This window comes from Octodon degus, unplaced genomic scaffold, assembly GCF_000260255.1.
Source record: "Octodon degus isolate 3935 unplaced genomic scaffold, OctDeg1.0 scaffold00236, whole genome shotgun sequence".
In the NCBI taxonomy this organism is placed as follows: Eukaryota; Metazoa; Chordata; class Mammalia; order Rodentia; family Octodontidae; genus Octodon; species Octodon degus.
Genome location: NW_004524812.1, coordinates 1,509,207 through 1,537,174, shown reverse-complemented (window position 1 = coordinate 1,537,174; position 27,968 = coordinate 1,509,207). Strand labels below are relative to the sequence as shown.

General features: G+C 36.3%; 1 protein-coding gene and 1 long non-coding RNA gene across 2 annotated transcripts in view; one reads left to right on the top strand and one right to left on the bottom strand.

The window, feature by feature from the left end:
• The window catches only part of Wdr44 (WD repeat domain 44), a 101,565-nt gene extending 83,714 nt beyond the window's left edge, over positions 1-17,851 (bottom strand). The window contains 1 exon segment of the mRNA XM_004645685.2: positions 17,403-17,851. Coding sequence (XP_004645742.1) covers positions 17,403-17,479 — 77 coding nt within the window. The 5' untranslated portion in view covers positions 17,480-17,851.
• A 236-nt stretch (positions 17,852-18,087) lies between these two features.
• Positions 18,088-27,968, top strand: part of LOC111813892 — a 19,686-nt gene continuing 9,805 nt past the window's right edge. The window contains exons 1-2 of the long non-coding RNA XR_002819020.1: positions 18,088-18,145; positions 19,948-20,078. This is a non-coding gene — a long non-coding RNA (uncharacterized LOC111813892). The remainder of the gene's footprint in view (positions 18,146-19,947; positions 20,079-27,968) is intronic.

Below are 27,968 nucleotides of genomic sequence, written 5' to 3'. Positions count from 1 at the left end.
AATTTCACAACTGTACTCATATCCATTTCTTCTGTTTCTCCCCACCTTAGGGTGCTAGATTTAGAAAGTAAAAATAAAGTATTCCTAGTTAAATTAAAATTTCAGATAAAACAATATAAATGCATCTGTAGTATGTTTATCAGAAATTGGAATTTAAGTGAGTATCCTATACTTTATATAGCAATTACATCTTCGCCCCAAGTTAATTAGGTGGACAATTATGAGATGTGATTAAAAATAAAATATTTAAATTTTAAAAATTATCAAAATAAAAGACACAATGCCAGCAATCTCCCTCACATTATTCGCCCTAGTTTTGAACACACTTATCCTATGGTTCTTGTAACTACCTAAAGCAATTCAGGAAATTCTTTCTTGTGGGTGTCTTTACTTGCACTGTCATTGCTGCCTTGATGTGTTGAATTGATTAAAAAATATTTACTTTTCATGGTTATTTTGACTTTGGGGAAGAGCCAGAGAAGTCACATGATATAGAATCTGGTGACTAAGGTAGATGAGGACACAATGTAATGTTTTTACAAGCCTGTATTTCTGTTGAATGGCACTTGGCAGCAGCATTTACCACAATTTGTATCGTACTTTGTAAAGACATTTATGAAAGAGGACATTCACATTTGCTTCATAAAGTATAACAGTAATGGCACAAATGTGCTCAAAACAAGGGAAAGTATTTTGAAAAGGATTAATGGCAATGTGTCTTTTACTATAATAAATTTTTAAACATGCACCAGATAGTTGCATCACACTTTGTAATCTATGATATGATGAAACGTGATAAAAGAACACATTGGGAGAATTACATAGCCAGGGTCCTTACATAAATATTCATCTAAACATTTCAAGTTTTGCTTAATGAGGAATAAGTGTGTACATGTGTTGTCTTTCAGTCACACCTTCTCCAAAAGTTGCACTCAATGCAAATGCCCAAATGCATTATATATTTACACAAATTACCAAAAACACTGAGTGAAGAGTAGGAAGATACATTACGATTTCTTTGTTTTGGCTCAGATTGCCCCTACTGCCAAAAAAACTCAAGGTAGCTACTGTAACAAACTGAAACACATCTTTAAACTTGTAAAAATTGACTTAGAGCCATGATTTATACAGATATTTATATTAAACTGTCATTCATTTCTCAAAATGAAGTTAACCTATATAGGTCAAATAAATATCAACAGCCAAACTTCTAGATAAATACCAATTAAAATTATGTTATCATTTAATAAAAGTTTCATTATTACATGAAAAGTTTTATTTTAGGACAATCTCTTCATTTTATCTTACAAATACTTCAGATATGTTATTATTGTATCAATCAAAAAACTGATGAGTCTTTGGCAATATGAAGTGGACTTTGCTTCTTGAGTCTATCAACTTATAATTTCAATATTCTCCCACAACCTGAAGCACTAATAGTTCCTAGATTTATTTTTTTTATTTATTTTGTGTGTGTGTGTGTGTGTGTGTGTGTGTGTGTATGTGTGTGTGTGTGGCCAGCTCAGCCCACCAGGGGGCGGGGCTGGCTGGCATGTGGTGCTGGGGGATTGAACCGCGGTCCCTGTGCTTTGCTGAGCTTGTTCTTAGTAGGTGCTTTAGACCACTGAGCCATCTCACCAGCCCCTAGTTCCTAGATTTAAACATCAATCAATATCAGCATGTATTAAGACACTAGATAAGATTCAATTCACCAAATAGAAACTACATGCACTGCCTACCTATAACTCATCTTTTGAAATGAGCTATTGACATGGCTGACCATAATAAGAATTCAGTTTGAGCAGTCAGAGCTTCAGTGAGTGGTTTCTCCACAGGCAATCACTGGATGATCTTTTCTAATTTTGAATCAGATCTTCCTCACTCATACTCTGAAGCAATCAGGACTTAAAATGGAATGCTTAAGTCTACTTTTAAGAAAAGACCACTAAATTTCTGTTTCCAAAGAGCTAGAGATCACAACCCGTCCTATTTCCAGTTTCTCACCCCTTCATGATAGGTAGAACAACTACCTTCTGGGATCAGCATTTATCTTTTACCTGAGGGTTATCTGAAAACAAATATCTGTAAGCCTTCTGCAAACAATGAGGAATCAAGTGTGCAATCTAAACCTACATTTGTGTTTCATATTCAACCAAACAACTAGGACCTCAAGAACCACCTCCTACAAAGAATAAAAAAAAATAACAGCAATCTTATCCATAATATCGTCATTTCCAAACTTTTCATTATACTGAGCGAAACGAATATACCAAAACAATTGGGCAACACACAGAAAAATGCACTAACAAGGTCTTTTGTTTGAGTAGGAGGACTCCTTTTTGGGCTCTGAAAAAAAACACCAAAACCTGTGGCTGACTCTGAAGAAGCCCCTAATCAGGTTGCAATAGTCCTGGCAGACACCTACGAGGTAAAAAGGAGCAATGGACATGGAAGGAACAAGTATGGAGTGAGTCAGCTGGAATAACACTGGTTGCTGCTTTTCTTATAGGAAGGTGACTAAGTTAAGTGTCTAACAATAAATGACTCCAAAGCGTGATTTTGTTTTTATTCCCTTCTGCCTTGCCATAAGAAAAATAAAAATTTATGATGAGCTTAAGCAGTATGACAAGCAGCCCAAACAAGCAGAACAAAAAATAGTTGGCTATATAAAGAAAGTGGAATTCTAAGGTTCTTCAGATGAACAGCATACGAGCAGAGATAAGGCCTTAGCCCATTATTAAAGTAAGCAGCTAATTAAAGGGTTTTAAATTCTAATGTCCAGAAAACTGAAACAGTAGGATCAGATAGTGAACTAAGACCAGGGCTAAAGTGCTATGCCTAAATAGGGAACCAGAGAGTTTCTGGTGCTGAGAAGGTTTATTTTTCCCATTGAGGCCAGACAGGAAAATAAAGCAACAACCAAGGCAGAAACAAAAGCAGACAAAACAGTCCCAGCTTGAACAACAAAACTGAAAACACTTCAAATTTAGAGAACAAGATATTGTTTAGTCTTTTACAACCTCATCAAAGCGACTATTTTTTAAAATTTTGGTAAGCATTATTGTGCACTGGAGTTGAAGTGTATATATTCATGGAACATTTTACTAGATACTATGTTAAGCAGGAAATACTTCACAGAAGTCACATGGAACTTCACCCTGGTAATACCACTCCCATAACTAACCCAAATGAAGAAATGGCAAACAAGAGAAACTGGCCTGCTGACCTTTCAAACCTAAGCATTTGCAACAGTGTCAAGCCCATTCACCTAGTCTTATTTTAAGTTGGTTACTACCAAAAGTGACAATCCCAAACAAATCTGTAAAACTAGAAATGGCAGAAAAAAGGTGCCAAACAATCATAAATCGGTCTTATTTTCCTAGTACATCCTAAAATGTCATGTTTTAACAATAATCACTTAAATTTCTCTGGACAAAAGCCAATATTAGTTCATAATCAAGATTAACAAAACACTCGTCCTTGCAACAATAACTTAATAAGGAACCAATTGAATCCTAAAGGTGAGACTTACTACTTCTATATCTTTTGAATGACCATTTTAAGTTTTAAATATTATGAATGTCCAAAAGTAAAATACAACAAAAAATATCTAATAATTCTTTTATCAATGATTTTAATAGAAGTAGCAAGAAAATTTGGCACAATGGTTCCAGTTTTTGAAAGTAGGATTTACAGCAATTTGTAAAAGTTTTACTGAAATCAGAGGAAACTGTGCTGAAATATAAGTCTGCTTACATGAAGTAAATCACAAAGTAAACCCTTAAAACTATTATATCTTATCTAAAGTGAAACCTTATTTTTGAAAACTTATGTAGTTTTTTGCCATATTCCTAAAAGAACAGCTTGATGTGTTAACAAAATAAAAAGAGGAAAAAACCTTTTCCTTGGCTTTTTCAAGAATTCTAGGATAAAGACATTCCACTCTGCACATTTACAACTATTCAACAAGTAAATAGCTACATTAATACAATAACCCCAGTGTAAGGTGGCAATATCAATGTCCCACTTTATCAAGTTAGTTAGAATAAAAGTCATACCTATTAATTATTAAAAAGTCTAGCAAAACTGGTACAGAAGCAAATAACTATTACATTCATTCCTGCCTGGAGAAGTCAATACAGAATGCAAGCACGCTAAATCACTCTGTAACTTACTTTTTACAAAGTAAACACGATATTGAGCTGAGCTCACATTAGAAAAGCTTTATCAATATGTTAAAATGATCTTGCAAGTTAACTGGAATATTTAACTGAGTATTAACCTTAACAAGAAAACACCAGTAACTTCTGAATAAAAATTAGGGCATTGTGGTACATGTGTGGGAGGCTGAGGCAGGAAAATCATAAGCTGAGCTCAAGCTGGACAAGTTATGACTTAAACTTCCTCTCAAAAATCAAAATAAAAAATGCTGGAATGTAGCTCAGTGAAAAGGTTCTAGATTTAATCCTCAATAACAAAAAGCAAAAATAAGGCCCTGAAAACACCTGTCACCTTTTATTATCAATTTAGACTGCTCAATTCTACTATCAGTGAACTAATTGTTCAGACTTCAAGTTGTTTTTTCTTCTTCTGAGTTGACTGTTCATCATCAAAGATGGGTAAAGGAACAAAATTTAACCATGCCATTTGTTTTGGTTTCTTAACTAAAGAAAATCTGTTTTTATTATTTCTGATAAAATTTTTGAGAAAGAAAAAGAAGTTGTACTTTTTAGTCACATTCTTCCTCAATGTCATGTTAATAGAAAACCAAACATTTCACTAAGTTTCAATATTAAGCCCCTTTTTTTATAAACTCAATTTCTATGGTTTAGGTTTCTGAATTTTTTTAATTTTAATTTTTTTTGTATTTTAGGGGAAGGGTCTACAGGGTGTTCAAGGTCTCACTACTAGATCAAACTTGTAGTAATCTGCCTGTTTACAGCCTCCCAAGAGCTGGGATTACAGGTGTGTGCCACCATGCCCAGTCTCTCTCTCTCTCTCTCTCTCTCTCTCTCTCTCTCTCTCTCTAATGCCCAGTCTCAATTGCTGTCTCAGCATGCCCCGGGGGCCGGGCCAGCATGGCAGGCCTGGGGATCAAACCCTTGGCCACTGTGCCTGCTTGCAGGCCTTTTAATCCACTGAGCTATTTGGCTGGCCCCAGGTATCTGAGTTTATACTTTTGCATGCTATTGATCTAGTAGTGAGACCTAGTAGTGAGACCCCAAATATCTATCAAGGACTAAATATTTTAGGAAAATTTTAAGTTAGAATGCTTGCCTATATAAAATATCATATAGGACATGTTTAAGCCTTTTATTATTTATTATAAATATTAGTCAATCTTACTTGCATCTTAAATAGTAATTACTATTTATGTAACTTTTGCAATTTCCTAGTTATCAAGAATGCATTTTTCTCATTAATTTGATAGCCAATGGTGGTTTGATTAGGTGAAAAAGGTTAATAACTGCCACATCCACTCATTGTGACTGCTAGAAAACACAAAGGAGAAAAACTGTGTTTCTAGTTAGTGGCTATGGCAAAAAATATGAATCAGATACATATATATATATATATATATATATATATAAAAGAAAAACAGTGCTTGGATCAACTAAACAACTATTAACAAGCTATAAAACAATTATAAAAAGAATATCTGGGGATAAAAAGTCTGGGAGGTGGCAACAGAGACTGAACCCAGGTGCTCATTTATGCTAGATGACTGCTATATTACTAAACTATGTGCACAGTCCTGTTCAAGTTTTATTTTATTTATTTTTTATGTATTTAGTTCAGGGTCTGTAGGATCTCACTACACAGATCAGACTTGTAGTGATCCTCCTGTTTTCAGTCTCATAAGCACTGGGATTACAGGCGTGCACCATCACGCCCAGTTTCTATTGCCAGTTCCACACACTCTGGGGGTGGGGCCAGCCCAGAAGGCTGGGGATGGAACCCCAGCCCCTGTGTCTGCCTAAGCAGGCGCTTTAATCCACTGAGCTATCTGGCCAGCCCCAAGTTTTATTTTGAAACAGGGTCTCACAACATTACCCAAATCAGTCACCAATAACTTTGGCCTCATTTTCCCAAGCAGCTGGGGTTACAGGAAAGTGTCAACTGAGACAGAGTTTTTTTTTTTTTTTTTTAGTTTTTTGAGATAGGTCTTACTATGTAGTACAGGCTGACCTCAAACTCACTATGTGGTCTTAAGTTAGCCTCAAACTCCTAAGAGATTCTCTCGCCTCAGCCTCTCAGGTCCTGGGAATTACAGATGTGTGCTGCTTTTCTGGGTAGGATAGAGACACTTTGTTGAAGTTCTATGGCACAAATCAGCAGTGACTCAAATCCCTAAGTGGTTTACCCTCAGAACAAAGAACACACAGTACCTGTGAAAGTCAGTAATAGTGTCTGGGTCAAACCTTAAAAAGGAGGACATTAGAATCACTGTCTTCTATTTTTAAACTTTTTAAAAAATAGTAATTTATATATACTGAAATTTTAAGAGAGTTAGCCTTGTTCTACTAACTCATAGGTAAAGTCTACACCACAAAATGTTTACAGTTTATAAAAGGAAAGTAGCTACTGTTTTATATTTCCATTAAATCTATTTCTCTAATACCGTAAGTTAGTAAAGCTGAACTTCTTAATGGTTGTACAACTAGTCCAATATCCATCATACCTACCCTGGTTGCCAATTTAACAATTGAGACAGATATGTAACACCTATCTCATTGAATGCCAACACATTCAGAAGTGATAATGTACATAATAAGAACTTTGAAAACAATGTACAACATTATTTGGGATTATGGTAAGATATTTTTATTCTTTGCATGGGACTCATGTAGGACAGTATTTTCATGTTTTGAACACATTTGTCCTTGAAAAAAAAACCCTGATAAAAAGGAACTGATAAGAGTGTAGGATAATGGCAACATCTCCCAACCCTTCACTGGTAACATTTGACATTCAGAATACAGAATGGTCCCAAGTTACAAAGATCCCATAAATTCAAATAAGTCCTTGCCCAGCTCCCTTCTTTGCCCTCCTTCCTGTTACAAATGTATATGTGACAGGCCAGTGAGGTGTGCACCTGGGTGGAAATTTGAGAGAACTAAGTTCAAAAGTAAAAGCAATTGTGGAACCTGAACAAACAGAGCATGTGTACTCACCAAACTGATGCCCACCTAAACCTTCCATTGCTGCTGCTGCTGCTGCTGCTGCTGCTGCTGCTGCTGCTGCTGCTGCTGCTGCTACACATTAACTGTGGATATGTTCCCATGCTCAAAAGGCAATGGCGAAAGTAAAAGCCAACAACAAACAGCTGTGACTAGGGACATACTAGGGATAGTACAATTCACTTAAAAGAAAAAGAACTGATCTCAGTCATTTATCTTAACTGAGCCAATAGAGATAAAACACCCACTGCAAAATATTGACAAACCTACTCTTTCATCACAGTACTAATTTTATCAAGATACTTAATTTACTCTGCTCACCCATCTTTCACTAATCCAACAACCAACTTTTACCTGAGACACCAACCAATTCCACTCATAAATGTGCATATATATATATATATATATATTCTAACTAATTATTCCCTACTCCTTTTCAAAATCCCCACCCATGACATTTCTTTTATCACTGCTCCTTTTCAACTGTAACGGGCAAGAAATTGTTATGCTAGGAAACCTCTGCATTAATTATATTGGGTAAGCTGAGAAGTTGGAAGGAATGGAATCAGGGTGGGGTAAATGTTCAAAACACTACCATTTCAGGTTGACATGGATAGATAAGCACATTTTAAAATTCAGGTGTTCATCCAGGTGTGGTGCTGCACACCAGCACTCAGATGTCTGAGGTTAGAGTTCAAGGCCAAGTCTGAGTTACAGGATGATTTCAAGTCCAGCCTGGACTATACAGGGAGATCCTGTCTCAAAAAGCAACTAAAGGGCTGGAAAGACAGTTCAGCAGACTAACGGGTCTGCTTAGGTAAGATTAGGCAAGAGCAGGGACCATGGTTCATAGGACCCGGGTTCCATCCTCGGCACCAAATGCTGTACCAGCCCTGCCGGGAGGGCAGGCTGAGCCAGTCACAGGGTCCAGGCATAGTGGCATACTCCTGTAATCCCAGTGCTGGGGAGGCTGAAAACTATGAGGGTCACTATGAGTCTGAGCTGCCTAGTGAGACCCTGTAACAACCAAGTACATTTAAAAAAAAACTGAACTAAAAAGCTGTATTTTTTAAAAAAAATGCATTTAATACAAGATCTACAGGGTCTCACTACACAGATCCGACTCGTAGTGATCCTCCTATGTTTTAGCCTCCCAAGTGCTGGGATTATAGGCACACACCACAATGCCCAGTCTCAACTGCTGTCTCAGCATGCCCTGGTAGGCTGGGAATTGAGCCCCAGGCCCCTACATCTTCCTAAGCAGGTTCTTTAATCCGCTGAGCTATCTGGGCTGGCCCTACACAGTCTCTTAATTTAAATAAAGATATTTAGGGATTGATTTAAATGAAGACTATAAATATTAAGTTCATCCACAGCTGTTTTTCCCAGTTCAAAAGCAATGCTAGAGAGAGCATTCCTATTCCATACTTTGCAACCAGGACACCTCCTTTGGATAAAGTAAGTCTGAATATAGCACAACATATTATTTATTGGTTTTCAAGAATGTTTAATCTATGGTCCACAAGAATGTTGAGGGTTTAATGAGTTTTGTACTGGAATGATCTATGGTATGGAAATTTCTGTAAGATTTCCATCACAAGTTTTTAAAAATCTTGTGAGTCACTCCTTCTATTAAAAAAAAAATACAATGCAAAACAACAAGTACATTAAGCCCTCTTTTTAAAATGTAAGGATTAGGGCCCAGTACAGAAAGTAGGCCTATTTATACAATTAAAATTCTTCTTGGGGACATTATAAAAATTTAACCACGTTTTGGTTAGGCTATATTAATCTTTTTTTAATATTAATCTTAAAATAATTAAAATCACCATTTAATACAAATCCAAGTCAGAAAGACATAATTTAATCATTTCATTGCCAAAAAGTGTGAAATGACAAACTTATTATAATCTAATTCATAGAAATACTTTTTGAAAAAGTACATGTGATGTTTTAATAAAACTTAAGTAAACATAAAAATTGATATTTTCTACATATGAACAGTTAATTGCCTGAAAAAGAAATCAGGCAAACAATCTCAAAAAAGCTACAAAAAAAAAAAAAGAAAGAAAGCTACAAAAAAATCTAAGAATAAATTTAGTTAAAAAGGTCTCTACAATAAAAATTATAAAACACTGAAGAAACTGAAGAGAACACTGTAAAGACAGTGTTCACAGACTGGAAGAATCAATATTGTTAAAATGTCCATACAACTAAAGTAATCTACAAATTCAATGTAATCCCTATCAAAATACCAATGACATTCCTCATACAATAAAACCCAATAGTAAAGTTCACACAGAAACACACACACACACACACACACACACACACACACACACACACGTGAGGGTGCGGCGCAAATATCCTCAAATAGCCAAAACAATCTTAAACAAAAAAGAACTAGGCAGGAGCAATTATACTATCTGACTTCAAAACATAATGCAAGGCAACACTAAGTAAAATAGCCTTAGGGGACGGGGGAGATAGCTCAGTAGAATAAGCACTTGGCTCGCAAGTGCAGGGTCCTGAGTTTAGTCCCTGATACCGAAAAAAAAAAAAAAAGCCTTATATTGGTATAAAAAGATACACAGACCAATGGAACAAATTGGAGCCTAGGGCTAAACCATATATTTACCCCAACTGATCTTTGACAAAGGTGCAAAGAACATGCATTAGAGAACGACAAAAATATGGTACTGGCATTTAAAAAAAGAGAAAAAAAAAAACCTAGAAAAAAACATGATGCTGGGAAAATTGGATATCCACATGCAAAAGAATGAAACTAGACCTGGATTTCTCACCAATTACAAAAATCAACTTGGACTAAATACCTAAATTTAAGACCCAAAAATACGAAATTACTAGAAGAAAGCAAAGGGAAATGCTTTAGAACATTATAATAGGTAAGGATTTTTTTGCCCATAAGCACAGGCAATAAAAGTAAAAACAAAGTGGATTACATTAAACTAAAAAGCTTCTGCACAGCAAAGGAAACAATGAATAAAGAATGACTCTACAGAATGTCAGAAAATATTCACAAATAAGACATATAGCAAAAGGCTGATGACCAACAAACTATATACAAATAACTCAAGAGCAATCTCTATGATCCAACCAAAAATGAACTATACAGCTAAATAGGCATTTGTCAGGACATACAATAGATAAATTGTACATATTTGGAAGTTATTACTATACCTCACAATATTAGTAAGTATGACTATCAAAAACAATCAAATTATTTAAACATTGCAAGTATTTCTTCAATATCCTTATCTAACTGCTAAACACTTCTTCAATATATTTATAAATATGCAAGACAACTAAATAATACGTGAAACGAATTTAAAAAACATAAAGACCCATATAACTGCTCAATCTTTACCTGTTTTTCTGATTACTTAAAGGCTTCAAATGAAAGATAACATTTCCTATAAAATTTTAAGTTTTCTTAAGTTAGAATGAATTTATCTAAAGGCAAGGATTTTTTCTACAACCTACAAAAATTATTTTTTATTAAAATCCAAGATTATTTGGGGCCAGGGAGATAGCTCAGCAGCATAAGCACCTGCCTGACAAGTTCAAGGTCCTGGGTTCAAACCCTGGTACCAAAACCAAACCAAAACAAAACAAAAGCGAGGCAAAAAAAAACACACCTAGATCATTTATTTGGTATTTGCTGATGGGTCAATATGTTTCTAAGGTACTTCAGCTAATCTGCAATGATACTGAGTCTAAAAACTCTATCTGAAAGTATGTTTCTAAATGAGAACGCTTGATATTAAAATTTATTTTACTTGCTATTACAAAGCAAGGGCAAATGGACATCAGTGATGTAATGCTGATGTCAACAGTTAAACACTAGAACTAAAAATATTAGGATAACTAAACATTGCCTAAACATGTTTGCATTAAATTCTTTCTGTTGAAAATGTTCGGAGACAAAAATTTTTGTGGACTTGTAAGCAACCGACCCTGATGTAATGTTGAAGTATAAACTGTTAGACAGCTACAGCTAGTACCAAAATGCTAAGACCTGAAGTGCTTTAGGAGAATCTGATTATATGATAATCCTAGAATCTGAGAGAAGGCAAAACAGTGAAAATAACTGATACAATGGTTGCTGTAGTAACTAAAATAAATATGTATACTTACTGGGGAAAACACTGGAGTTGCCATCAAGTATGAGGCCCACCTTAGGTCTGAGGTGGTTTTTCCTCAATTCTGAATGACAGACTAAAAGAAAGACTGCTCAATTTGAAATAATACAACAGAAGAACTCAATTAAAAGTTCATTCCGTGAGCTGGATAATACCCAAAAGCAAGAAGGGAACAGACTTAGTGTAAGTTTGTAGAAATGAACTTAATTCTGGGGGGAAAAAAAGGAATATAGGTTGATAATCAATTCAAGTATCAGTTAGGCATTATAAAGTACCTATATTATTACTTTAAATATTGTTTAAAGGGCCAGGGAGATAGCTCAGTAGAATAAGCACTTGCCTGGCAAGCACAGGGTCCTGAGTTCAATCTCTGGTACCACAAAAATAAATGAATAAATAAATAAAGAAATAAATATTGTTTAAAGTATTTCTTATAAGTATATCATCTCTTACAAAAACAATTCTTTAACTCACTGTGTATATATATATCTAAAACAATACTAAATGGTGGAATTTGTCTCTTTTTCCCCGCTACTGAGGACCCAGGAAGCAATCTCATAACCTGGATGATATAATCAAGCTGCTAGGGTTAGCTTCACCTCTGCTACCTCCATCACTACAATCTCCATGATCTCCTCCCCACATTCCCTTCCTCTACCACCAGCACAATAACCGCAGGAAGTAACTACCAAAATTGTAACCAGGGTACAAGAAAACAAAACAACAACTTCAAGGGACTTGCCTGGCAAATTCATCTGACTTTGTTTAGGTCATTACAGTGACCTGAAAAAAAAGACAGATACCAAAAACTTGCCTTTAATTACAACATTCTGGGAAGCTTAGCAAGACCACAAGTTCAAAAACAACCTACGTAACTTAGCAACTTACTGAGACCCTGTCTCAAAATAAAAAAAGTGGTAAGTGTCTGTTCTATAAGACCACTAATGAACTTTTCATCTTAAAATTACCTATGTTTTTTGTACATCTTTAAAAACCAGATTTTATCTACCCTATTTTCTGAAGTCAGTTATCATAAGAATAAAGTTTTGAATTTACAGGAATTTGTAAGGATTCAAATTGAGCCCCCAAATCACCTTACTGCTACCAACAGTTCTACCTCCACAAGTCACCAACTGACAGTTGGGGCTCACTATATTTAGAACTTAAATGTACTAATTAGTATGTAGAAAGTTTTTCCCACTTCAATGTGACGCTACATGAGTGTGTAAGATAGCACTTAAAAATTTCTATCAAGGGGCCAGGAAGATAGTTTGGTGGTCTAAGCACCTGCCTGGCAAGTGCAAGGGCCCGGGTTCGATCCTTGGTACAGTATGCAGTGCTGGCCCCCACCATGCTGACCACTGAAACTGGGCGTGGTAGTGCATGACTGTAATCCCAGTGCTGGGGAGGTGGAGAGAGGAAGATCACTATGAGTCCAAGCTGCATAGTGAGACCCTATACCAAGTAAATAAAATAAAACTTTTAAAAAAATTTTCTGTCAGTCCATAAAACCAATAGTAAACAAATATAATCTATAATTAAGTACCAGCTTAGAGACAGCCATTTTATTTTATTTTGGGGTGAGATATTCCCTATACAGTTGAGATTGGCCTTGAACTTGCTATGTAGCCCAGACTGGCCTCCAACTTGTAGCAATCCTCCTGGCTTAGCCTCCCCAGTGCTGGAATTACAGGCATGCACCACCATAGATGGCTCAAACAAGCATTTTAAAGGATGTTTATTAAAATAATTATATTATGCAAATATGACAAGTCATGGAGGAAGTAAGGAGGAAAAGGGAATGAAAATAATAACTGAAAAAAGAAAAAAATTGAGATAGAGCTTTTGAAAATGGGAAAGCAACTAAGAGATTGAAGGGGCATAGAAGAATGAGTACAGGACAAAAAAAGAATTAACATGTCTTATGTACGTGTACCAACTCCTAATGATAAATGTAATCACCATTAAAACATCTGCAACCATGTACTAATAAAAAAATTAAAAAGAAAACAAATATTTTAATTTAAGAGACATTTCTCACATCTATGTAAACAGAAATCTGAGTTATAAACAAAGGCAGCTATGTAACTTTGTTTTTTAGAGTAATTCTTCTAGACACTTTGAGCTCAGTTTCAAAGACTTAATCAAGATTTTGTCATTTCTGAAATCTAAACATCGTGCATTCAAGTTAACTCTAACTAGACTCTTAAAACTAAAATACAATAAAATAATATAACCACTATTCTTAGATAAACTATTTTGCCACTGTTTCTCATTCTGACTTGGAGAAAATTAGCAAGCAATAGTTAGGTTCCTAGAACACACAATGTCTTCTGGTGGGTAAACCATAAAGAACTAGTCATATTGGATAGGAGAACACCTTAGCAGGGCATATGTCAGAAACCTATAGTATGAATATCCAGAATTATTCTCCCTCCTTCCACAGATAATAGCATCATCATTTATATGAAGAATCAGGAGACTTGGGTTGTAGTTCCTAGTCTACTAATCAGCTGTGTCTTACTTCCCTTCACTGAGCCTAGGTTACATTCAGTCTCTTCCTAGTCTACAAATGTATGATTTGATCCTTCTTTCAGGTCTCAACAATATTTTAGCTGCCATTAAAAAGTGCTGAAAATGTTATATTTATTTTTATAACATGTTCCCAGTGCCAGCCTTCAAAATGTGTAGGTATAATCCATAGCAGTTAGAAGGCATACTAACTCATACATGATTTACCCAGCAAATTGGTCTTAAGCCATGCACTAAAGCTATCTAGTTTAACTAAAAGGTCAAAAGATACACCTCCCTCACACCCCACTGGAAGAAAAATATCACAGAAAGATTTCCCAGGAACAACAACTTATCAATAAACGTATACTATTAAATCTCAATACAATGACAGATATGTAGAGTTGGAAGTGTTCTCAAAAATATATTCTCAAGTAAAAGATGAGGAAATAAAATGACTCACAGTCTAAGGCTGTTTCCTACTATAAAACAGTTCCTCTTCTTTTTCCTCCTGTATTGCTCATGACAGAAGAAAGAATGTAGATGGCAAATGACCTGAGATCTAGTCATAGTTCTGCCATTCATTTGCTGTAGCATCAGGAACAAGTCACTTTCCCTCTCTGGGCTTCAGTGTCAACATTTTATAGAAAAAGTAACTAGATTATGCCTTCTATAGTCTATGGTCTTACAAAATTTCTATCTGACAAAACAAATATATATTCCTAAAAGAGAAAGTAAGAATATCTAGCCAAGAGAACTTAAAAGTTTGGTCTGTTGTTTTTAAATAGATGCATCAGTTCAAATTACAATCGATTGGAGGAGGATATCTCATAATCTCTCCATATAGTGTGGGGTAGCTATGATGTACTAGAAAAATTGTTGACTATGAATCTGAAGAGCTGGTTTCAAATCCCAGCTCTTCTCCTAGAACAATGTACTTAATTTTTCTGAGCCTAAGTATCCTCATATGTAAAACTGGAGATAAGAATAAGAAAATTGGACTTAAAATATCAATCAAAATAAAGCATTATACTGTGATATATATTGCAAACCTGAGCAAGAGATGACTGGCCACTGGAAAAGTAGGCTGTATTGGACTCAAAACTATTAAATAAAACCCAGCTTTTAAAAAAATTTTTCTACATTTATTTGCAAAGAGTAGATAAACAAAGCAGAAAATAACAATGCTAGAAATGAAACAATTTCAAGAAAGGGACTATGTATGTGGATTTTGGTGATTAACAAAACATGAGATTACCTGTCAACTGCCTGCTCAGTTTATTACAATTTGGTCAAATAAATATGTGTATTTCTCAATACACAATAGTAAGAAACATTTCTTAAAGTGTCAAATTCAATCTATCACTCTTAAGAGTTTGTATAGTTGTCACTCCAGTTCATGCCAAGTGACAGAAGACAATTCTGATGACTAAAGACTGATGCCATTTGATTCCACAAATTAAGAGTTCTTAATGCATTTCTAGGTTATTAGTTGCCAAGGCAAGTTTGCTCACAGTGCCTTATGCAAACACAAAACACCTATCACAAAAGACAGAAGAAGATATAAATGACGTCACCCTTTTCAGTCCTCTTAATATGCTAGTTCTTTTCAGATGCAGTTGTGCAGATGAGCCAATATTCTTCCAAGTCCTCTCACTTAAACATTCAGTGGAGACATGGAATCTAGACAGATTCTATATAGTTTTATTCATAGAGTGCTCAACATGTCATATTTGGACAGGTTTGAGTTAAATTAGGAAGCTGGATTCCAAGGGACCTTCTTTTCTTTTTAAACTTTTCACCTAGTACCAAAATATCAAAGTGCATGAGAAGCTATATTATCCCAGAGGGAAGGAGTGATTATCAATTCTATCAAAATGACTCATCCAGTTTAGCTAGGTAAAATGGTCCAAATTCTGTGTATGTACTCCCAAAGTAAGCACTATGTAAAGTTAACAATTTGATACTGACAAAAAAGGAATGACTATTTGAATGCACTTCCTCAGCCAGGTACTGGACTAAACAGCTGATACAGGCCCTGAGATAACTGTCTTTTGAAATTATACTTATTTTATTCAGTGAAAAAGAGCTATATATACATAGCTATAAATTGATAACAATCATGTTACTTCCCTCCTCGATTCCAACACACATACAATGTAAGTACTCAAATACTCAGTCTTATAACCTAAATTGACAGTATTATTTTAAAAGGAAAACCACACACCAAAATTTTTAATTTGAAGGGAAACCAATATACTTAAAAATCCAAACATTTTTCTATCTTCCAGTATCTAAGGTTTGAACTTGTCTCAGATAGTGGAGTTAAGATTCAGTGCCATCTCAAAATTGGTTATTACCACCCCAAAATCTCACAATAGTGATATGAGATGGTTGGAAACACACTTGTGCAACTTATTAGCATATATTGCTGATTTTATTGCCATAATTTCTGGGGTATATATTTTTATAATGTGTATTAGATTTCAGAATAAATTATAGAATGTACTGATTATTTGCATCAAACGGTATTTCTTCGGTGGTGAGAGCTATTGAACCTCAGCAATCACACTAGTGATTTACACTAACATACAAATTTTACTCATTCTCACGTTTTTACAGGCAGGAAAATCATTTTGCTGTCTCTAGTTCTAAAGTTCAGCAAAATCGCTTTAAACACCGTCTCAACTTTGAAAAGTGTAGGAGTGGTAAGTACAACTTGTGGTCAAGTGAACCATTCCAATTACTGTACTTTCAGAATCACCCATATTAATCACTACTAAAACATCTTGCCAAATTTGATGAAGGACACAAAGCTGGAGTTTTCCTTCCAAGCACCAAATTACTCAGTAACCGTTTGTACCTCCGTAGTCCATGTGTACCAGTACACTTACATCCCGCTACTCTTTTAGACCTTACCTTAACGGTAAGGATATTGTCTTCGATTTTCTTTGCCTCCAGGTAAGGTGCTATTTTAGTAAAACAGTTGATCTAGAGTACACCAGCTAGAAGACTTAATATCCAACCTTTCTCTCACTCTTTTTCTGTGCAAAGAAAAGTGGACGGAAATAAGAGTTCTAACCACCTCTAAAACAAATAGGTAAGTTAGCGGTTGAAAGGAAGAGGAGGAGGAGGAAGGAAAAGAAGAAAAAAACCGGGGCAGTGCAATTTCTCCCTACCGCTAATTTAATCTATGGTCCCCAAGACCAAAACGGATGTTTAAAAGGTAAAGTCGGAACCTCAAGAATCCAAGTCTCTGGCTCTCCCGCACGTTAGGCTGTCCCAGTGGAAGAAACTAGAAACGGAGACCCAAAACAGCCCTTAGGGCCATTCACTGGGGAAAAAGGAAGGTGATTCTTGAGGTGGGCGCTTTTTCCTCCTCCAACGCACCCTGTCCTAAGCCCCAGGTCCAGGTCGTGAAGTGCTCCAGTGAGACCGGAGTAACCAGCGGTGGCAGACACAGGACCTGGGAGAGGAAAAGGGGCACGGGCAGGAAAATGCACAGGACTGGAACGCCCAGTTTCAGAGCCATAGCTCTGTTACTTACCCTACTGGGTAGCCGACCCCAAGGTGCACATCTTCAGGGGCATCATAAAATTCCTCGGTGTCGCTTTCAGACGCCATTTATAGGACACACCCGCGGTGTGGGGGCCGGCGCCGCCTGGAGGAAGGGTGACTCTCCTGGTTCTTCTTCGTCGTCCTCCACCCCGGCGAGACTGGGGAGATGGGTTCCAGGCGAAGCTGAAGAGGGAGAAGTAGGAAGCTGGTTAGGGACGGGGGGCCCCCCTCAGTTGAGGGGCCGAGGGAATGACCGGTAGAGCAGCCGCAAGAAGAGGCGGCAGAGGGTCCACGGACTGTTGCTGCCGCCGCTCCCACCAATAGGTGTATAAGGAGCGTGAGAGAAGAGGCCGTAGCTCTTCTTAGTGGGGGAGGGCGGGCGTGCCAGCGACGGCAGCTCCAATTTCTCCTGCAGCAGCGATTACAGCAGCTGAGAGAACGAGTAGCCCGCAAAATACCGACGCACACCTACCCTCGCGAGATTTGGGCTGGGGGGGGCGGTCGAAGCGTGGGCGGGGCGAAGAGGTGGCGGGGGCGGTCCCAGAGAGGCAGAGTTCTGCTTAGTTATGCTCCAGAAGCCTATCAAAACGGCGCAAGCGCGTTGAGGGTATTAGGCGGAGGCCGGAAGTACCCGTGAAGGGAGGGGTGAGCCACGCGTAGGTGGAGTTTAGGACGTACGCGGGAGAAGCTTGTTGACTGGCCTGCTCTCCTCGGGCATTGTTGGGGTTCGAAGTAAGTATTTTCCCTACGAACTCTTTCAGCTCTGCACTTGCAAACAGAGACCTTTTGAGAGGAATGATTTTTGAGACTGCTTTTTTTTTTCTTGTAAAGAAATGTCCGGAAACCTTAGTGTGGGCATTTTGGTTTGTAGAGTATTTTCTTTGTTTTATCCGAGCCTGGAATAACCCACCCAAGTTGAGTCGGAGGTCCACCCCTTTAGCATTAGAGGAATAAACTCCCCTATTCACAAGATCTCTAATTAAGATCTCTAGAGATGATTCTGAAGGCGAAAGGGTGGGGTCTGTGAGAAATACACGTGGATGGTGCCAATAAAGTGATGATGGATTTATTGATGGAGCTGAGCCAGTATAAGGCCTCTGGTTAACTTTTTTCTATACTTGCCTATTGTTGCCAACACTTTAGGTGAGAGAAAATTTTACATACTGCCCAAAATGTGTGTCAGCCAGATGTTTTACGTTGAACAGATAACCATGCAATGCTAAGATAGTAACTAACTTCTGATCCTTGACTCCTCAATGTCCAGTGATGAACATAGGTGTTTCTCAAGTGACCAGTGCTGTTGAACGTTTTTTCATATATTTGTTTGCAAATACATTTCTCATATATTTCATATATTGATACATTTTTATGTATTTCATATGTTTTTAATACATTTTCACACATTTCAAATCTATTCCATATATTTATTTGAACATATACGAAGAAATGTTTTTCTTCATATATAGCTCAATAGCACTGATCACTCAGGAAATGCAAAGTAACACTGAGATGACATTTTACTCCAGAATGAATGACTGTCGTCAAGAAACCAACGAATATTAAATGCTGCTCTATGGAGACAAAGGATCCCTTCTCCATGGTGGGAGTATAAATTGGTACAATCAGTATGAAAATCATTATGGAAATTACTTAACAAACAAAAACTAGAGGTTCCATGTGACTCAGCTGTTCCCATCTTAGGTATCTTCTCAAAAGAGTATCACAGCACAGTGATATATGCATACCCATGTTTATAACAGCACAATTTATAATAGCTAAACATTGGAAAAAACCATGTGCCCATCGGAAGATGAAGAAAATTATGCCATAAAGAAGGATAAATTTGAATCATTTGTAGAAAAATGAATGTACCACGAGACCATAATCTTAAGTGAAATATATTGGGCACACAAGTTTAAATATTGCATTGTTTCTCTTATATGAAAAAGAGTAAATAAAGAGCATAATGGAGGATGGATATTGGGAAGGAGGAAGAACACATTAAAATGGGCAGGAGAACAAGGGAGAATGGACTGGAAAGAGAAGGAAAGGAAAAAGAAAAAATGAAGGAGAAATGGGAATGAAGCTTTTATAAATGGGTAGGGGAAGAAGGATTGAAAGGAGAGAAATGGGAAAAAACAATTAAAATATATTATGCTTAGATAAAAATTCCATACGATGAATGTGATAAATATGTGTGACATATATTAATAAAAATAAAGTTAAGTATGTGAAAATGAAGATATATGTAGAAAGATTTCATGCTCAGTAATAATAGGTGTTTGTAGTACATAATGATCAAATTCATTGTTGGAAGGTAGTGCATGCACATTTTTTTTTGGTGGAACTGGGGATTGAACTCAGGCCCTTGCGCTTGCCAGGGAAGTGCTTATTCTGCTGAGCCATCTCCCCAGCCCTGCATGCACATCTAAACTAATTTTTATATCTCTTTCCCATGCATTGTCTTTCTTAATGGGTCACTGACTTTTAGTATGAGCACAAGGTGTACTTATTTTTCTCTGATTTCCTACTAGGTTCATGAAAGTTGTTTGTGAAGCCTCAACTATGGTATAAAGATGACCATAGGAAAGTCGAGACTGGTACCAGAGACATAGCCTCAGGCTAGAAGGAGATACTAGAGTTCTTCTCAAGGAACCTGGACAAGGTCTGATGTAGTGTGTTGGATTCACATAAATTAAAATGCTACATACTGTATATTCTCTGACTCCCCTAAGGGGTTAAGAAAAGCACTGTATAAGCAAATGAGTTCATAGATCAGCTTAATTGTCAGCTTCCTTAAAAAAAGAAACTTAGCCTACTATGGTGGTGCACACTTGTAATCCCAGTGCTGGGAGGGTGATGCAGGAGGATCATGAATTTGAGACCAACCTGAGCTACATAGTGACACTGTACCTCAAAACAAACCTGGGCTTTAGAGCATTTTGGATTTCAAAAGTAGTGCAATAAAGAATTTGTGGACTACTGGACTCTTTTAGAATATTTTGCTGAGTTTACACACCTATAATATTCAAATAACAGAACTTAACAAAAAAGGGGGATACAGGTGAATGTCCATTTTGTATCTTTGTATTCAAAATGGTTAGGATAGATATATAGTTACATTCTCTTAATGAATAGAGGGATTTGTTCTAATAGTGTTTGTAAATAGGATATCATGTCTGCGTCTTGTACAGCAATTAACCACTAGGAAGAATGTATGCAATGTGTTAATTATTGAAACTGTCCTACCAATTTTGTTTGAAACTGTCTCATTGCTATTTGTTTCTCAATAAAATTATGGAAAAAAAATTTTTAAACTGTTAAAAAAAGAATTTGTGAACTTTTGTGAGGATATAACTATTGTTAAAAGGTAGTAATTATGAGATTAGGTTTTTGCAAGTTCCAAGAATGTTAATTAAAATAATAGATTTTTAACATTTTCACAAAAATTGTAGGTTGTAAAGTGATAGATATGTTAATTAGCTTGATCAAATCTTTCTGCAGTGAATACATAGATTAACACATCACATTGTGCCCCTAAACTATACGCAGTTATGATTTGTCTGCTAAAATAAGTTTGGCAATGCTTCACCTCCCAATATCACACCCAGCTATAAATCCCATCTGTGGACTAATCCAGTATCACACACCCTAGATCAAACATCACACTTCCATGACAATGTGTCACACCTCCATGATCCAGTCAGATCCCCACCTATGAGTGTATGAGGCTTTGGGAGACATCTGAATACAAGCCATAATAATGCCTTCACTCTGAATCCTAAAGGAAGCAAGATTTTCTCCTAGGGTTTATATATTAAAAAGGATATTGATTGGTCTTAAGCCCATTTTACCAGAGGCTTAGAAAACTCATTTGTCAGACCTGATTCAGCTAATTCACTGCCATACAACAATCAGGGAGAGACAATCATGATTATCTTCTTTGGTAAGACTGCATGAGGTATTCATTGAGTATATTTTTCCAAGGAAAGGTGCTAACAGACAGGAACAATATACTTACTATAAGTTATGAAGAGTTAAGATCTTATCTTCATTGGAATTAGAGCTTATTTTTTGTTCAATGAAAACATGTTATATGGAATGCTATATGTATAATCACATTTGTGTAAAATCATGAGTCAATATATCTGTATAGTTATATATAGAGAGAATTCTGGGAGAATATTTATAAAGATTGATGGTGACTGACTTTAGTTGCTGATTTAAAAAATAATAACAAAATATGTGTGCCTTATTTGTATCATTGCATATTGCTTGGGTTTTCTACAGTATTTTGTGAACCAGGGGGAAAATATTAAAATATATAACCTGTCATTTATAAAGTAGAATTATATAAAATTAAGACCTCAGATTTGTTTCCAATGTTACAACATGCCTAAGATTCCTGGACCTACTTATGAGTACCATATTATAGTTCTGGAACAGTTCAATAAATGTTACCAAGAAACTAAATTTAGAAAAAATACCCATAAGCAAGTCTTGGATTGTATCTAGTCTATCAGTAAAATGTCATATTTTCTGCACTGCAGGCCTGATGCATGCAAAAAATAAGTTATAGTTCTAAAGAAAATGAAATGATGGACTGATGTGGAGCTTCTAACAGCAATATCTAACATCAGATATAAATTTCTAGTAATATAGACCAAGCATTTTACTTTCCAAAACAATAAACTGTATCTATAGCCAGATATATAAAAGATAAAGACATATGAACTTTATGCTTAAAAAAATCAAAGTCATAAACTGTTAGAAAATTTCTTCTGTAGCTCTCTTTGCCCCATATAGCATCTTTATATGTACTTTTTAATTGCTGAAATTTAATCTAATGGCAAACATTTGTGTAGAATTATCAATCTGCAGACTGAAACACATAGACATAGAGATTCAACAGCAACAACTAGAATTGCATAGCACTGTGCACTAAGTGTTTGTGTCCTCAAAATTCATATTTGGAAATCTAATGCCCAATGTGATGATATTTGGAGGTGAAAGGCTCTTTAAAGGTTATTAGTACAAGCCTCTTATCTCATGCATGAATTCCTTCTACAAATGTCTCTGATAGTTGTTCAAGGACATGGAACTTACTATTTACCCAATTTTTAGATAACCTCAAATGTTAAAAAATTTCATTTTATTTAGCCCAAGTCTGCATTTCTGTGACTTCTATCCACTGATCATAGTTCGGATTACTAAGTTCATATAAAACCTGTCATCTTTTAAAAAGTGCCTGATACCAGATACTTTTTAATGAGCAGAGATTCATTATGCTTTTAGAGACTGCAAGTCCAAGGTTGAAGGTCCCACATTTAACAGAGCCTTCAAGTGCCAAGTGAAGAAGGGCATGAGAGAGGGAGACAGAAAGGGAGCATACTTGCTTTTATTATAAACCACTCCCGATAATTAATCCAACCCATGATATTAACCATAATCTGTTTATGAGGATAGCATCCATACATTTCAAATCACATCAGTGATGATCAGTTTTCTTTGTTTTGTCTTGGGCATATACACTGATTTGTTTACAGAGAATGGGATCAGGGACAAGCTGAAATGGGAATTGCAACCACACAATGTGTTAAATATGTAATGTTAAACATATCCAACATACATATAGAGTACGTGCTTAATGGTATGGTATTTGTATGTAATGCAGATATATTGCTTGAGAATAGTTCTTCAAACTTTCCTAGACAGTCTCATCTATTATCTCATTCATTGGTAACATATTATTGCTATCATTAAATTAGTGCTTCCAGGGTCAGGCAGTATATTAAGCACTTCATATATATTAATATATGAAATATATAAATATATGAAATATATAAAATATATAATAATTTCACCTAATTCACTATGAATGGAAGACACTGTTATTGTCACCATTTTCTAAATAAGGAAACTGAAATTTAAAAGAGTCAAGTAGCTTATCCAAAATTTTACAGGTAGTAGTTAGTGGTCAGGAGTTGAGCCCAAATCAGTCTGAATCCAGAGAACCCTTAAGAATTTTAGGATAGGAAACATCATGTTATCATCTTTACTTTGTAACTATGAAACGTGAGATGGGTTGTGACGTTGTGATACACCTAAGTTTACACTTGGACTTTAATTCATCCTTTCCTTAGTTTGATGTCGATTTCTTAGCCTGTAGTAAATGGGCCATGTTAATGAATAAAATATTGTATTAGAAATAATAAGTAAAAAAGCATTTGCTTCATATTTCGTGCTTTCATTTTTTTATGATATGCTTAATTTATATGGGTACATCTCAGTGGGGAGTGGTAGGCAGAATTCCAAAATGGCCATCAAAATTCCCACCACCTGGCATACTCACCTTCTCTTAGTTACTCAGTCTAACACTATCTAGATACTGCTGTGAAGGGATTTTACAGATGTAATTGAAATCCAAAATCAGTTGACCTTAAGATTAGGGAGATTATAAAAATGGATCTGACTTAATCATATGAGCTTTTTGAAAGTAGTTTTTTTTCTGGCTAATGGAGAAGAGGAAGTTTGAGAAACGTACTCTTGCTGGCTTGGAACAAAGCAAATATCTGTGCTGTGAACTGCTTATGGTGCTACACGTTGTGGATTGTGGACAATCTCATGGAGCTGACAGTGTCTTGTGGCCATCAAGGAAATAGGGACCTTAGTCCTGTAACAACAGGGAACTGAATTCTGTCAATAGTCTAGAGAAGGACCTCAAGCTGTAGATTAGAATGCAGTTTGGTGTATTCTTGATTTCTGCTTAATGAGAGCCTGAGCAGAGAGGCAGCCACAATGTACCCAGACTTGTGACTTGCAGAATTGTGAGTTAATAAAGTACCATTACTTTAAACCACTAATCTTGTAGTGATTTCTTGTGGATCAATATAACACAACTACCAGGGTAAATATTCCCATCCTCCCCCTCCCAATTTAAAAACACCAATAGATGTAGATCATGATAAAAAAAACAATTGTACTACATCAACAGGGGCTATAGGTTTTTCGGAGAAGTCCTTGACTGTGCTTATGATTAAATGTAACACTGGAGTGTAAAGCGTAATGTGACATACTAGGAAAATATTCAGAAAAAAAGAGCATACACTTAAAATATGAAAGAAGTGTCTAGTTTTACACACACTGACTGCATCCCAAATTCAACTCCACTTGCAAAATATTCTCCAGGACTCCAGCAATCCTGCTACCCAGGTTCTGTTAGGGACTGAATGATTTTCCTTTTTTACAGACTTTCCATTCAGTGAACCTATTTGCCTTTGAAACTTGGCCTTAGTTTCAGTGTTAATCCTTTTTAATTCCAAGTAAGTTTTTAAAGCTTTCTTAATGTATAATTGATAAACATTGTATATATTTATGACATACAACTTGATGTTTTGATGGAGATATGTTGTAAAGTACTATATCAAGCTATTACTATGTCTGTCACTTCACATACGTACTGCTTTGTTTTGATAGGAACATCCAAGTTTTACTGTCTAGGAATTTTCAAGTGTACAATGCATTATTCTTAGTTATACTCACCATGTTGTATCATAGATCACCAGAACTTATTCCCCCTATCTGCCTAAAGTTTTGTTCCCTTTGCCCAACATCTTCCCATTTCCCAGCTGGCTCTCTACTACTCTCAGCCCCTAGAAACCACCATTGTACTGTCTGCTTCTATGAATATGATGATTTTAGATTCCACACATAAGTGACACAATTCAGAGCAGATTAAGGGCTCACTATGTGTTGGGTGCTATGACATATCTAGATATGCCCCCAAGCTTCATGTGCTCTAGGATGTGATACTGGGATTAAGGGTATGTGGTACTAAATTAATTCAGTGATTTAAATAAGCATAGTTCAGGGTATGGATGATGGAAGCCCCACCCTGGCTGTGGGTGGCACCAATCAATAGGTTTATAGCCTGGATGGAATGTAAAGGGAGAGAGGGAAGGGGGATTCCTGCTGCTGTTTGCTGCTTCATTGTCTCCTACATGCTTGCCATGGACTATTTCTCCTCTGTCATGTACCTCTGCTATACCGCTCTGTTGGAGCTAGCTGACTATGGACTAGATCGTCTACAAAATGTGAGCTGAAACAAACATTTCATACTTTAATTTGGGGTATTTTATCCAGTATTTTATCCCAGCAATGCAACGGTAACTAAGATACTATGTATTATATACATATTGGGTTAACAGTAATATGGTTTAGTCCATCTTGTTTAACCCTGTCATCCGCCCCTGTCTTATAAACTTTTCATTTGAGGTCTGGCTTTTAATTCTACTGTCATGTGCTTACAGTCTTGACATATGTGACCCAGATCATTTGGGAATGGAATTCCCATGAATAATTTTCTTGTCCCCCCAAAAAAAATAAGTCCCTTACATTTTATGTTTTTTTGTCATACCATCATAATGTAAGGAACTTGGAATCTAAGCCATATTTCTTATCAACCTTGGGAAAGACTGGACCAGATTTATCTCTGAAGATGCCGATTGTAAATCCAAATGTCATTCAGCAGATCTAGGAATAGAAGCAAGAAGTGATTAACTAGTAATACTGTGAGCTAACACTACCAGAGAAGTAAAGATTGGGATGAAACTGAAGGATGTTTATGCAATACTGAACCTGTGTAGAGAGTAAAATGGGAAGATATGTGCTATGGTTTATATCTAGACATCCTAAAGCCTAATTTTAAAAAATGGGATCTTTGGAAAGTAATTGGATTATAGGTTCATTGTAGCTGAATGCTGTTAGTTCCCTTTCCCTATGTGGGGGCTGTTTGGAAAAGGGGTATCACTGTGGGTGTGACACAGATTATATCTCCTTTACTGAAATCTCCTAAATCTCAATTTAGAGCATCCCAGGGTTTCTCCAGTCAACATCTCCAAACTTTTCTAAACTCCTCCCTTGAGCCAGTTCCAAAAACTGAACAACATGGTTGGGCAGCATCTGAAGAATGACACTAATTCTCTGGTACCAGAATCTGTTTTAGTCACATTTTCCTTGTTGGGTTACAATAGCAGACACAATTTAAAGCAGGACAAGTTTATTTTGGCTCACTGCTTCACTCAGTGTCAGCTGGCTACAAGGCAGAGCTGCACCACAGAGGGGCATGGCAGAGGAAAAATTGCCATGCTACTTACATCGTAGCAGCAAGGAGGCCGAGTCCAGGGAAGACTGACGAGGGAGACACCATCTGAATCACACGCACAGTGACTTGCTTCTTAAAACTAGGCCCCCCATCCTAGCAGCAATCAGCAATAATGCCCCTATAATCAATCATTTTTCTAAAAGTCCCATCTAGGATCGCATGAAACTTTAGGGGCTATCCGGACATAAACCATAGCAATTTATTTGCAGCTTAGACCCTAAACTAAGGGTATATACCCTTCTCAAACAAAGGTAAACACATCTTCCATTTTCTCACCTCAAATGCTTTTTTTTTTCTTTTTAAATTACAGAATCCAACTGTTTAAGAGAACACAATGCTGCACAATTCTGGCTACACCAGGGATACTCAACCCAAGTTCTTTAGCCTAGCCACAAACTTGAGTATTGCGAAAATCTCAGATATCTTGAGAGTACAAGGTGGAGAAGCTCCTTGGGTTATTTTCATATATTCTTTTCCCTTCTAGTCACCTCTACTTTTTGAACCATCAAGTTAGAGATAAACAAAAAGAATTGGAGCTGGGTATGGCAGCCCATGCCTGTAATACCAGTACTTGGAGGCTGAGGCAGGAGAATTACTAAGAGTTTGAAACAAGCCTGGGCTATGCAGTGAGTTCAAGGGCAGCCTGAACTTTACAGCAAGGCCCTGTCTCAAATAAGAATTGCCAATCCATATCAAATAGTTAAGCAGCTAACCAGCCATTTGTAGAATGTAGTAGAATGAAATGAGCATTAACACAGAAATAAACTACATATTGACACTTAAGGCAATTTCATGGTGTTCCTAATAAGTACACTAAAGTAATCATTGGGTCTCCCAGATCAGGTAATGTCAACTTAGGCACAATTCCTAGAATATGGAAGAAAAATATATAGGGTCAGTTTCTTAAGAGGATATGGAGGTTGATATCAAAATCTACCATAGACTCTTAAAGTTCATTTTATTGAAATACAATACATAAGATAAATAAGCATAATGTATGTTGTGTGTGTGTGTGTGTGTGTGAGTATGCACATATAACTGAGTAGGTATATAGTTCTTATTATTGGAGTTCAGTTTCAGTTAATCTCAACCAATATTTTTGCTGTTCTAAAGTCAAAAATTAAAGAATTCACTACATAGTATTATGGGTGCACTGTCTGCAGACTATACCTAAAGTGGAAAAAAACTGTGTAAATGGCCTCTCTAATGGCAGTGTTTTTCAGACTATACATTCATTTGAAACTTTACCCCAGATCTATCGAATTCTGACATTTGGGATATCCCCCAAATCAGTATTTTAAGATGCTTACTCAAACTTATTGTGATAGCGATTCAGATGATCATTAGATAACACTTCAAACAAAGTTTATCTGAGGGATATATATGTATATA